This window comes from Gobius niger (genome assembly GCF_951799975.1).
Source record: "Gobius niger genome assembly, chromosome: 21".
In the NCBI taxonomy this organism is placed as follows: domain Eukaryota; kingdom Metazoa; phylum Chordata; class Actinopteri; order Gobiiformes; family Gobiidae; genus Gobius; species Gobius niger.
Genome location: NC_136872.1, coordinates 13,767,263 through 13,780,937, shown reverse-complemented (window position 1 = coordinate 13,780,937; position 13,675 = coordinate 13,767,263). Strand labels below are relative to the sequence as shown.

The 13,675-nt window shown below is 42.0% G+C and overlaps 1 protein-coding gene across 39 annotated transcripts in view; it reads right to left on the bottom strand.

Moving 5' to 3' along the window:
* LOC306980831 (receptor-type tyrosine-protein phosphatase delta) overlaps window positions 1-13,675 on the bottom strand; it is a 441,722-nt gene that overhangs the window by 41,879 nt on the left and 386,168 nt on the right. For 17 of the 39 annotated variants that reach the window (XM_079580308.1, XM_079580309.1, XM_079580276.1 and 14 more), the window contains 7 exons: window positions 13,141-13,251; window positions 9,328-9,597; window positions 5,247-5,828; window positions 4,733-4,878; window positions 3,670-3,814; window positions 1,890-2,195; window positions 848-1,041 (listed from right to left, as the gene is read on the bottom strand). In XM_079580308.1, the coding sequence (XP_079436434.1) occupies window positions 848-1,041; window positions 1,890-2,195; window positions 3,670-3,814; window positions 4,733-4,878; window positions 5,247-5,828; window positions 9,328-9,597; window positions 13,141-13,251 (1,754 nt within the window). Of the gene's footprint in view, window positions 1-847; window positions 1,042-1,889; window positions 2,196-3,669; window positions 3,815-4,732; window positions 4,879-5,246; window positions 5,829-9,327; window positions 9,598-11,591; window positions 11,604-13,140; window positions 13,252-13,675 lie in introns of all 39 variants that reach the window. The other 22 variants (XM_079580272.1, XM_079580307.1, XM_079580305.1 and 19 more) reach the window with 4 other exon arrangements.

Sequence of the window (13,675 nt, the reverse complement as noted above, 5' to 3'; positions counted from 1 at the left end):
GCTGCTCAAATATAAGTTCTTTTAAAAGAAAAAAAATTAAATAATCAAAAATTAAAATTACTCAGTCGTCACAGACATTTATATCGGTAGTCTGGTGCTACAGAATAAGTGATTTGCCTCAGGTGCACTGTGCTTGGGTCAGACTGTTTTTAATGCAGGCTACTAGTTAGCATAGACATGCGCTAGCCTAGCATCATTAAATTCTTCAAATTTCAAAAATGACTCTATCAACACAGACATTTCTAGTCTGGTGTTATAAGTGATTTGCCTCAGGTGCACTGTGGAATGTGTCTGACTGTTTTTAAAGCAGGCTAGCTGTTACCGTAGAAATGCGCTAGCCTAGCACTAGCCTAGCGCCACTGAACTCTTCAAATATAAGGACTGCATGAATAAAAAGAAAAAAAAGAAAACAAATCTCCAGAAATCAACAACACTCTAGGACAGGGGTGGCCAACACGCGGCTCTCGAGCCGCATGCGGCTCTTGGCCAATCGGAGTGCGGCTCTTAGCATGATTGTCAAAAATCCTAAAACATCCCTTTAAGGCTAAGTTGAACTTTATTGTATTACAGAGCTAAGTTGAAATGCTGAGGAAAAGAAATCTGGATACCAGTGCATAATTACCGCATGACTACTTCCTCATTTAAAATACTCATCCGGCACATCCGTCCATTGTTCATATTGTGAGATTTTATAATCACTATACAAAGCTCTCTCGCTGTAAACGAGTAGATAGCACTGTGCTGTAATTAGCTGACAGACTGACACCGGGTTTGAGGGTGATTTGGGAAGAGAGGAAGTGCGTGCCTGTGTGAGAGATGAGGTGCGGGCGGGAGGAGGGTGCCATACCTGGGCATCATCAATCAGGATGTCCTTGATGACTGGCTGTCCTGTGGGCTCCCCATTAACCATCCTGACATAGTGCACCTGGTACCCCCGGATCTGACCGTGCTGCTTGGTGGGCGTGGGAGAACGCCAGATCACTTTAATTGACGAGGAGTTGACAGCCTCCACCTCAACTTTACGAGGTGGCCCGCTGGGAACTGGAGGAACATCATGGGGATAGAAGAAAAAAGGTCACAATTATAGCGAACCCCTCACCTACGGCTTCAATTCTGCCCGCTTGCTCGAGTAGAAAGGCGCTGCAGTGACAAAAAAATTACAAAAGTGTAGCAAACTGCAACAGGCATTGCATGACATCAATATTTCAACAATGGTAAGGGGGTAAAAAAAACAACATCAAAAACAGGTCTGACAACTGACCTACTCTTGAAACAGTAAAAATGAGTGGGGTTTCAAAACATGGAATAAAAATGTGTTTTGCCAAAATAGAAAAATGGAGCCAAAAGTGGGCTTCAAGTGTCACAAAGACTTGAAGGACCGCAAGAATTTTTGGCTATGGTGCAAGGAAAAATGATTACAAAATGATTGTATCACATGGGTGGCAAAATTGTTTTCAAAAATGGCCTCAGAAAAAAGACACAAGAAAAAAAAAAAAAAAATCTTCCATCTTTGTTTTGTTCCCACTGTCTAGAAACTTGTCGCTTGGCCAAGTTCCCCCAAAAAAGTCAAGTCAATAAAAAAAAAAAAATCCTGCCATTCAAAAAACTGCAGTGACAGACAGTTGGGGAGTTGGAAGTTCAGAGGCCCAACGTGGGGGTGAAAAATACCATACCATATGTTGAAATTGAGCCGCAAAGTTTGAGAGAAAAAAAAAAAAAAAGCAAAAAAGTTGTCGCAGTTTGAGTGAGGTACAAAAAAAAAAGTCCCCGAAAAATTTGCCGACAGGAGCAGGCAAAGAAGATGAGAGTTTGCAGAGAGTTGTTAGTAATTGCTAGGAAGGGGAGGCGGGGTTAAGCAGCTTTTTTTGTGGGGGGGGCGGGGCACATACCGTCCTCCTCTGTCCGGACCAGTTGGGGCAGACTCTCGGGACCTGATCCCACATCTGTATGGGCGGTCACTGTGACACGGTACTCAGTCCATTTTTCCAAATTTTCCAAAAGGTACTGCGTGGCCTCCGGCGGGACATTATCGACTTGATGCGTAGTTGCGTCCTCCCCGTCGATCGCCGTGTATTGGACGGCGTATTTGGTTATGATCCCGTTTTGCAAGTCCATCGATGGGGGGCGCCAACTTACCAGGATGTTGGTGGAGCTTGGGCTGAAACATTTGATGTCTTGGGGCGGGCCGGAGGGCTCTGGTTGTGTGCAGTTTGTTTTGTAGTTGGAGGTTTTGTCGGACGTTTGATTTTTTTTGGAAGGAGGTTTTTTTTTGGGGGGGGGCGGGATAGGATAACGATGATGATGATGATGGGGATGGCGGTGGTAGAGATGGTGACCGAAACCGAAAAGGAAAAAAGATAACACAAAATGAGGACAAATCACGACAAAAATAAAAAAGGATAAATAAAGCTTTTTTTGAAATAAATGGGAAATACAAAGAAGAAACGATAAAGGAACCAACTGAAACGGTGCGCAATGGTGATGAATATATGTGAGCTTGATACAAAACCTACCTTTGCCATAGAGTTAACAAAAAGAGGGAACAATCATACACCTTTGCTAATTGCTAATCTGACTTGTTTTCCTAGGCGTGTGGTTGATAAACCATTCCAACTGAAATAAACTTTGCAAGCAATTACCATCAATCCAAAAACATAAAGGTTGATGCTTGAGCTAGGTCAAAGTAGAAATCTGGTCACCAACCTTTCCGAAGCCTGTTGGTTTGTGGTAAAAGCCTGATTGTACAACAGAGAACTTCCCAAGGAGACATGTCTCATTAAGTTTATCATAGCACATGATCATGCATGTCTATCCACCTGACGCTCCGCCATTTGGACTTACCTGCTCTTAGCTATGATCTTTCACAGATCTCAGATTTGACAATTTGTTGGGAAAAATGTAATGAACATCAATAATGAACTGTGTTTTGCTGGTGTGGCAATGTGCTTTAAACCGTTTTGACCTGAGATGTCTTTTTGAGAAATGTTCACATCTGAGATCTCTGATAAACACACTGATTGAAAACATCTACATAAGCACATTGAGCTTTCTATGATGCCCCTATTCCGCAGTATCCATAAAAATGAGAATTGATGGTCCAAAATCATAATAAACTGTCAATTTTTTGCCCTCAGTAAAAAGCTCAATGCAAGTTTTTTCTTTCTGTCGTTTCTGCTGTTGGGCCGACATGTAATGCAAAGAGACAAGGCGACTTCCCGACCAATCATGCCCCTTTTATTTCGCAAGGGCGTTTGCCATATAAATATTTGAAACCCCCATCATTCATTTGGATCAAAATGTTTTTTTTTCTTCCACAACAAAGGTGGAGGGAACCAAGTTTTTCCCAACCTTGTCTCCTGACTTCACAGAAAGCCCGTGTACGCTGTCCATGCAACCTTTTCAAAGTGAATACTGCATGGTCACGTAGACTGCAACAAAAAAAAACACCTATCTGCTACCTCCAATGTTTACGTCTCCGCTATTTTCAAATGCATCAGATCGGTGAGGGTAAAAAAAAATATAGTCTTCTTATCAGCAGTCAGGACCTTCGTGACATTTTTATCACTTTAGGGGGGATTTTTCGGCAGACGTAAAGTTTGAAAATGCATTTGAAAATATGTTTCCGTTCCAAACCGTTTAAAGCTGTGTTAGATAAGGAAGAGGACCTACGTGTCTGAGGGGTTTCTGCCGAGATCTCGTTGGTGTAAGCTCCCACTCCGTGTTTACTGCGAGCAGCCAGTCGGAAAGTATAAGTGGTGAAGGGCTTCAAGTCCTTCAGCAAGTACGTGGTGGTGGGTTCAAAACTGATGCGTTTCTGTGGCAGAGAGCGGGCACACTTTCAGACCCCTTCGACTTTTGTCACATCATTGAAATCAGTGTAGACTGGGATGGCATTGTGGGTGGAGTTCAGAGTTCAGCAGAAATGCCAAACTGTTGCTACGATCCGGCTGATTAGACTGATCGGATTATGAATTGAAAATCTTTGTTGATCTCTTAGGATTAGAGTTCGACTGATATGGGTTTTTCTAAGGACGATATTTGGGGATTTTTATTGGCCGATGCCGATATTTTTGTCCGATTCTTCCCAAGTCTGGTCCGTAATCCAGTAAAAACACTCCAGCAGTGGCCAATTTTATTTCATTCCTTTGATTGACCCCATCATAGATTCTGTCCCAGCCTTGATTAGCTGCTGTTAGCATTAGCATGTTGTTGCTAAACGTGGCATTTTGCACAGTGATCAAAAATACAATTGCGGAGGTTAAAACTAACTCAGTGATTGAACTCTCCACGTTCTTAGCTTCAAAATGACATACAGCATGTCCATATTCACTGAGGTTTAGTGAAGTTAGCTAACTTTAGTCAGTCAACGTAGCTTTGTAGCTAACCAAATTTCATTACAATGTTTCTCTGTTCCCCTGAGGCCTAGGAAGTTTAGGGAAAACTCGTTTTAAAGCCCTGACGTTGCTCTTTCCAATGCAAAGTCTCTATCACTTTCGCTTCCAGAGATATCGTCTTTTATCGGCGCTGGATAGGCCGATATTGTAAAATCCCCAAATATCGGCCCATTAATCGACCTCTACTAAGGATTCCTGTTTGTTGACTCCTTACTTAATACTACTATTTCTCCCACCCCTGAACTTCTACAACAAATGCTACATTGTCAAAATAATTTTAACCATCAGCGCTTATTGGTCCGATGTCTGATGATACCAGATATTTCAAAAATCCTTACCTCCTCTTTGTCGTCCCTCTTCCTGTACATAAGCTCATATCCTGTGATCTGGTTCTCCTGTCCGGTCTGCGCTGGTGTGACCCATGAGAGCAAAATGCTTGTTTCTGATTTGGCCTCGCCTTTGAAGTCAGTCGGTTGGGAGGGAACTAGGAAATACGAAAACGAGGGGACACGCTCATTAGTTATGATAGCCTTTCTCCGCGTACAACTATTAAAGCAAACAAACAAACAAACAAACCAAAAAACAGATGCTACTTTGTGGTCAGAACTTTTCAACTAGTCCCACATTGTACATCTAAGAAGCTCTCCTCTTTCAAGCATAATAAAAAAATAGCGAAAACTATGTGAAGTTTATTTCTTTTATATGAGTCCCGGTGTGATCAAGGGGTTGTACCGGCTACCTGATGTTTCTGCAGCTACCACTAATGAGGGTTGCAGAACAGACACCAAAGAACGGCGGAAGTTTTTGGAGTTTCGCAGTAATTATGCATCGATAATGGCTTGCTATGCTCACCTCCGGTTTTGGCTATGATCTGCAGATCTGGTGAAAGCGGCCCATCGCCCACTGATGTGTAGGCCAATACTTTGATGTAGTAGGTCTTGTTGGGGATCAGGCCTTGAATGGTGACAAAGTTGGACCCCCGAACAATCTGCTTCTCCCACAGATTAACATGTTGAGTTGAATCCATGGTATAGTAGACTCTGTAACCCATAATCTGCCCGTTGGCTTCCTCCGGTTCGTCCCAGTGGATAACGGCCGTGGTGGCGCTCAGCATGTGACCTCGGACCTGCCGCGGGGCCGTGCTCGGCGCCTGCTCCGCGGTTTTGGCTTCGATGACCTCGCTGGGCGGTCCCCTTCCGATGTTGTTGACCGCCACCACTCTGAACTCGTAGTCGGAGTAGGGGCTGAGGCCTCCGACGCTGTAGCGGGTCGTGGCGACTCCGTCGATCTCCTTGTAGTTGTCCTCGGAGTACTTGGACTTGTGCTGAATGATGTAGTAGGTGACCGGCTCGGGGTTCCCGGAGTCCCATGTGAGGGTGATGCTCGTGGCTGTTCGCTCGGTCACCACGGGGACGCCAGGGGCTTTGGGCAATGCTGAAAACAGAACGGGACAGAAATATTACTCAGGTTGAAGCCGGAATGAGAGGAAGAAGTGTTGGTTAACTGATTGCTACTATTGTTGACAGGGCCGGGCCCAGCCTATAGTCAGCCCAAGCAGCTGCTAAGGGCCCCAAGGCCACCAGAGGGGCCATAAGAGCGCCAGAATATTTTACTTCAAATAATGTTTAAGAAATGCTTCCAAGAATGTAATATATAATAGTAAATAACACGATAAAACAATGATATTTCCTTTTATATTTTACATTATTTTAAAGTTGACTGCGTGCATTTATCTTTGATGCAACGTTTTACCATTTTGAATTTAAAATATATATTTTTTCTTTCTTTCGACCAGTTTAGAACTCATTCAAAGGTTAAAACTGTCAGTAAATTGCATTAGGATTTGATTACTTTGTAGCAAACCGTAACATTTTTAGATAAATAAAAAAAAAAAAATAATTATGTCTTGTGTTGCCTACTGGGAATTGTTCTGGTGCCTTATTGTTGGTAAAAGTAGTCATGGATGATTACATGAGTGGAGTTGTGTGAGTTGTGTGTGTGGAATGTGAATCATCAATTGTTGAATCTGTGTGAGGCTGACACTTCTGTCGGGCCCCCAGTCAAATTCTGCTTAGGGCCCCATGAAGGCTTGGGCCGGCCCTGACTATAGATATACCACTGCATGAAAGTATTTCTAGTAATCTTACACCACTGCTTTAAACACTACGGCTACTACCACACAAGAGTAATAAACTGCAAAAAAGATATCGTGTGAAGTTTAATTAAGAGTAGCTACAGCATGTAATTAAACAAATCTCATTGCACTGGTCTCGGTATTAAATCTCAATTTACCTGAAATAAGATGATTTTTCTCATTTCAAGTGCCGCTGGCAGATTCTTATTAAAATTACAGAGTGCAGCCTTGTGAGGCAACTCCTATTGTGATATTGGGCTTTACAAAACAACTTGATTTGAATTGACTAAAATGAATAGATAGTCATTTTAAATTCAGATATCTTTTTGTGCATCGTACTCTGCATCGACCTGGGCATCGCAGGGATGCATGGAGCCTTTCAAAACAGAACACTGTACTTTTGGATGTAATTTACATGCTCTCTCCTTGCCTGGGTGGTTTCCTCCATCTGCTCCCCTCAACCCAAAACATGCACAATAGGTTACAACCTCCAGCTTGGCACTCCTGACTGACAGGTGAGTGAAATGCAGGAGACAATTATCCCACAGAGAAACAAAAACAAAATGTATACCTTAACCCAATGCGGCCACTGGGACTACAGCTCCCATCACCCCTATTGTTTCATCTGCTGCCGTAACCTCTAATGTGTATAGTCATTCCCTCGGTCGCCACGGGGACGCCTGGGGCCTTAGGCAAAGCTGGCATAATCAAAGCTACATCAATTTTAATAAAACCGCATGCAAAAAAAAAAGAAGAAAAATCACAAATATTGCTCAGTTAGACCAAGTTGATTAATTCGGCGCTATAAGCCATAGAGACCGCTTTTAATTTGTTGAGTGTTGAAGTATATCGCTAGCGTTCATTTACCAGCTCACTGCACTCAATATTGATGATGTACTACTCTGTATATTATTCCTAAAGGAGGCTGATAATCTTTAACGCTTTTCTCGTTCGCATTTGAAAACACTGTACGAATGCGTATATAACAAGGGGCCGGTCCGCGTGCAGCAGCTGGAAAAGCCCGCCCGCCGTTAATCTCCCATTTTCCCCTAGTGTTTATACCGTTAATAATTTAACAGGTAAATTTATGGCTTTAATTCGCCTCGCCGTGGCACATGCTGGAGATATCAGGGCAATAGATTGTCTTTATATGCCATGTGGAGTGTGCTTCTGGGGAGTGGAGTGTCAGACAGTTATATTGTGACTAATATCTATGTTACGTTGAGGAAAAAAAAACAAAAACAAAGCGCAACCCTGTGTAAGCTCGCCTGTCCCACGTGTATTTAAGTTGGTGATATCTTTCCCACCATATACAGTCGATATGATTACAGGAAGATAAGTACCCGCCGCCTACATGGGACACCAGACGTTTTGCCACCCCTGCGTGTTGCTTCCACTGCCGGCAAACGGAAAACTGAGCTTGTGGCTTTGGAGATCTCCGGCCTGAGAGATAAGCACTTCACTAAATTCTCAATCTAGGATCTAAAACGCAGTGAGGCCGGTGCCGGTGCTGGTCTGAAGCCTCTTCGACAAGCCTCCGTAGATGACTTATCGCGGGATGTGAAGTAAATAACTTTGCTTTAAAGAACTGCCTCGGCTTTCTGCTAACTCAGGAAGTGGATTGGGAGATGTACAGTACCGCGGCGCTAGCTTGGGAGCTAATTATAGTTTTTATTGACTGGATTTGACTAATATTCACCAACATTTAGATGCATTTAATTGACTCTTTTCTCCATTACAAGATCAATAAAGTCATATTTTATTGCCATGATCAATTATATCTATTGATAAACATTTAACAAGGATCACTGGACTTTTCTACACTAAATATCCTCAGGTGACAGATTACAAATATGTTAGATCAGTTATTTCTTAACTGTAATACAAACATTTGGCTTCAGCAGTGGTTGTTCTATTGTATTAGGCTACTTTAGGTATTTCTATCATAGTTTCTGTCCCAGCCTTGATTAGCATGCTTCTGCTACCTTTAGCATACTGATGCTAACCGCAGCATTTTGCACGGCGATCAAACATACATTTACGGAGGTTAAAACTATAGTCTGTATTTTCCAGACAATAAATCACACTTTTTTTTCATAGTTTGGCAGTCTTATACTTATAGTCTTATATGGAGGGACTAATATGTGATTTTTTTCCCTTGTTTTTAATTCAAATATATAATTTCATATGCCGCTAGGGGGCACTGCAGGCTAATCGAGCTGCAGAAAGAAAGTTTGGAGTGAGCGAGAAAGCGGCAGTTTCTCTTTAAACCGCAATGCCAGCAAACAAACGAAAGCTAACCACGGGCTAAAAGCTAGATGGCTACAGGTAGAGGTACAACTTTTTAATGCTATTGTTATCTGAACTGTTTATCTGACATTAACATACCAGACACCTATTTAGTTAGTTGTTTAATATGTTAGGTTAGCATACCATCTGCCTATTCAGCCTGTTTTTTTTTTTCCTCATTAGGCATTTTATGGCTCATGCGCCTTATACTCTGGTGCGACTTATAGTCTGGAAAATACGTTAAACAATTGAATTCCCCTGGTTCTCCCCTTTAAAATGATAGACAGCATGTATTCACTTAGATTTAGGTGGAATCGGTACTGTATCGGATTTTGCAGCCCAATATCGTATTTTTTCAGTATCAGCTCCAATATCGGATACCAGTATCAGATTGGTGCATCCACCAATGCAGCTCTGGTGCCAAGCTACATAGCCACAGCTGCCAATCCACACAAACAAACCCGATGACCGCAAGGACACAACCGTGTGATTTCAGACCGCCGCCTCTACCTTTGACGGTGATCTGCGCCACAGCCTCGATCACCCCGAGCGTGGACATGGCCACACAGGTGTAGTTGGCCGACTGCCGCACGTCGGTCAGTTCCAGCACGTTGCGTCCGATGGGCATGTCGTCCTCCGGGGTGAGGTCCTCGGCCCCCAGCATCCACTTGACGTAAGGCATGGGCGATCCCACGGCCACGCACGTGATGTTGACGCTCCCGCCCGGCATGATCTCGTTGTCAGTGGGTGGGATAGAAAAGCGCGGCGGCACTCGGCGGACTGCAAAAAATAACCGGGAGACGTGTGAGCAGGCAAAACATGACCAAAGAGGGAATATAAATAAATCATGTGAATGCAGCCTAATCAGTTTAGATAGAGAATTCACTAGTCACAATAGCACATGAAAAAAAAAAACATGCACGACATCACTCAAGTGTGCGGAGAACTGGAGAGTGGACAGCACTCGAGGCTGTGTACGTCCAGCTGATGTGAAGCAATGTGTCGCAACTCGTAACACATTCTCACATCACGCCACGAGAGAAGACTTCACAGATTCACGCATGTAACAGAGAGGATATCCGTTTTTTTTTTAGACACTGACTTTGCGCTAGGGCCATCAAATACAATGCTGTTCTGTTTATAATTAAAAAAGGCAATTTATTGTAGCATGATGGAAAAAAACTTGCATCTAAGGATTTTCATACAGTGCTACAGTGGGTTCAGAAAGTGTTCAGACCTTTTCAAACAATCACTACAAACCAGTAAAATCCAGTGCTTGCCCATGACACAGAAAGGTGTGAGCCTGTGTTTAGATTTCTTTAAGAATGAAAAATAAATAAATATGGCATTTTCACTGCAGATTTGGATTCCAACGTAATAACACGTAAATGACATGACTTCCTGAACCCACTGTATTTTCTCTCTTTGAAGAAAAATGCCATCGACACATCGGTTTTGTACACTGACAGCCCTAGTGTCAACTCAATAGCAACTATAGCAATAGCCTCCATAGTGTACATTGAGACCGAGCATGTAAAGAGGTTTTCATGCACACAAAGAAAGGGGTGGGTGTAAAGCGCTGCAGGTTAGTGCTATGGCATATTGAAGTGAAGAGGAATTTTTTTTTTCAGTGCACTGCTGAGGTGCAGGGCAACTTAAATGGGGAAAAGGATAGAATATTATTGTGGAACTTAAAAAAATAAATAAATAAAACTCTTAACCCTCAACACTGAATGTGATTTCCAATCTGGCGCTTTCCATCTACTAATTCACAAAGCAGCCTCAAAAATCTCCAGGGAGGAAATCTAATAGAGGAACTGTTTGCATTATTAACTGCGTTCTCATCTTCAATATTTAATTAATATGGAATTGGCTCATGCTCCCCATAGACACAACATTATCCTGTTCATTTGCATTTTACATCTGTCATGTTTTGTGGGTGGCGCAGCATTACTCTTTCATGGATTCCTGCAGAAACATCCTTACCACGGGAAGTGAGGAATCTCAGGGGAGGCTGGTTGCGTTTACAGCAACACTTGACTGTCTAACTTCTAACAGTTAATTATTGATTTTTTTCTTCTTTTTTTTTATCTCTAAAAGGAGCTTGTGTGTTTAAATATTTAAGTGAGAACCTGAGGGGCAGAGGTAAAATCTACAAGCACAAGTACAACTAATTTATCAAATATTACTCATAATGCCATATTATTATAACGTAAATTATAAAGTTTATTACAATTTTTATTAATCATTTTGCTAGTGTAAGTTTTCTTTGTCCACTTTCACTGTTACTGCTATAACATACGCTAACTACAAGGATGCAATGATTCTAATACTATTCTTGCAACCTCTCTTAATGATGATTTGATTTTATTTCCCCATCAACATTATTACATCTACCTTTCCCTGTATGTCAACTGCAAGTGTTGAAAGAAACATGAACAGGAGAAAGATTTAAGGGGGCGAGTGGATGGGCTGATCAAACATGCAAATAGGACCAACCCACGGAGGCAAATCTAGTCCAGAGGCCCGCCTCAAATATGCAAACATGCTGCACGTTTTGGAAAGACAAACACTGGGAGAGGGACCAATCTCGACAAGGACTCAATGTGCAATATGATACACGGCTGGCAACCAAAGTGAACTCGCATGTACTTAAAATAGAAAACGATGATGATATGATTAAATAAAAATTGATTTATAGTTCAAAAGGTGATTCTTTGCAATACACAAATGTATGACTGGAACTGTGTTGTGTTAAAAGTAAAGACACCAACCTTCTCGTAGCTCTGAGGAATGTAGGTATTTTGATGCAGAGCAAAATTTAAAAAAAAAAGAAATAAAGAAAGGAGAAAAAACAAGGAGAACACAGAGTATAAGGTGTTTAAGGAGTCCAGATGCAACGTCAACACTTCGAAGGACCTTGTTATGTTACGACAGAGAGAGACTCCCTTGTACAGTACGCTGTGAGAAATTTGTGAAATTTTTGGATTTCTTTAGTCTTTTTGCCGTGTGCATGGGCATTAGACGAGGCACACGTTAGTTGAAATACTATAATTGCAAATGTTGGTCAATGACAAATCCACAAAATAGAACATAACTTTACTTACCGTATTTCCCGGACTATAAGTCGCATTTTTTTCCATAGTTTGGCTGGGGGTGCAATATATACTCAAGTACGACTTAAATATCAAAATATATAATTTCACATGTTTGTTATTTTCACAGTGACAGCCGCTAGAGGGCGCTGCTACTCCTGTACTACGAAGATTTAAAAAACGGTAACCGAGCAGCAGAAAACAAGTTTGGAGTGAGCGAGAAACTAGTGAGGGACTGACGAAAAGCGGAGGTTACTCTTACTGCAATGAAGAAAATGAAAAAAAAAAAGCGGGATAAAAGCTAGATTAGAATCTGCTGCTCCTGTACCACTGAGGGCTACAAGCTAGATGGCCATAGAGGAACGACTTTGCAAATGGGTACTTGAAAAACGTGGTGCCGGGAGAGGCTTGTCAACGGTGCAGTTACGCCTCCATGCCCATACTCCAGAGCGACTTATACATGTTTTTTTCTTGCGACTTATACTCCAGAGTGACTAATATATGTTTTTTTCTTCTTGGCTGCTGCGACTTATACTCCGGAGTGACTAATATATGTTTTTTTCTTCTTGGCTGCTGCAACTTATACTTCCGAGCGACTTACATGTTTTTTCTTCTTCATCATGAATTTGTTGGCTGGTGCGACTTATAATCCGGAGCAACTAATATATGTTTTTTTCTTCATGGCTGCTGCGACTTATACTCCGGAGAGACTAATATATGTTTTTTTCTTCTTGGCTGATGCGACTTATACTCCAGAGCGACTTATATATGTTTTTTTCTTCTTCATTATGAATTTTTTGGCTGGTGCAACTTATAGTCCGGAAAATACGGTACAATACCCAAATTGCCAACACAGTACAATCCAATAATGAAAGTCCTTCTTGTTTGATGAGGAAGAGGTCCAAAAGGAGTCAGCTATTGGGGAAGAATTGGGACTGATAGTTAAGGGTCATCGACTGCTTTTTCTAAACTATGTTTGGCAAAGGACATTCTCCAAATTGGAATCAGGATAAGGCAGGATAAGAATGCTCACAGATCAGTTGTTTAGGTTCACACCAGTGCAGGTAAGTTAAGTGCAAACAAAAACTTACAAACCCAATCGACATACTCACATCGACATTGTAGAATAAGGTCACTGCACACTTTTGTAACCAAGTCATAGCTTCCATATTAAATTCTAGTCCTGAGGTATTTTTTAGCATGCATTACAAGTCGATGGGTTTCCTACCTCTGACGTAGAGATTGGCCGGAGCGGAGTAGCGCGTGCCGTCGTTGTTGGTGGCCACACATTCATACTTGCCCTGGTCGGACTCTTCGCTCTGTTCGATCTGCAGCGCTCCTGGTTGGGAATAACACATGGGGCGGTGGGGGTGGACATGGTTAAAAGCGTGGCACAACAGGTCGGCAAGCAAAAGTAAAAAGAAGCCCCCCGTTCTTTTTTAGTTTTGCTTTGCGCTCACAAGCTCGAGTAGCCGTCACTTCGAGTTTCTGGTTGTGAAAGTCTATTGTTTGGTAAAGCCCTCATCACTACGACAGCCTGAGCCACTTGCTGAAGCACAGTGGAGACTGTAATCCAACTATAAGTGAGGGTTTCGCTGCAAATTGTAATCATGCACGACATAGCAGAACAAATATATTGCTCCTCATATCAACCTAAAGTAACAAAGAAATAGAAAATGACAAATAAAAAACAGAAAACATAAGCCATCTTCAGTAGTATGTAATTCTATAAAATGAATAGTCACATAGAAGGCTAAACAGAC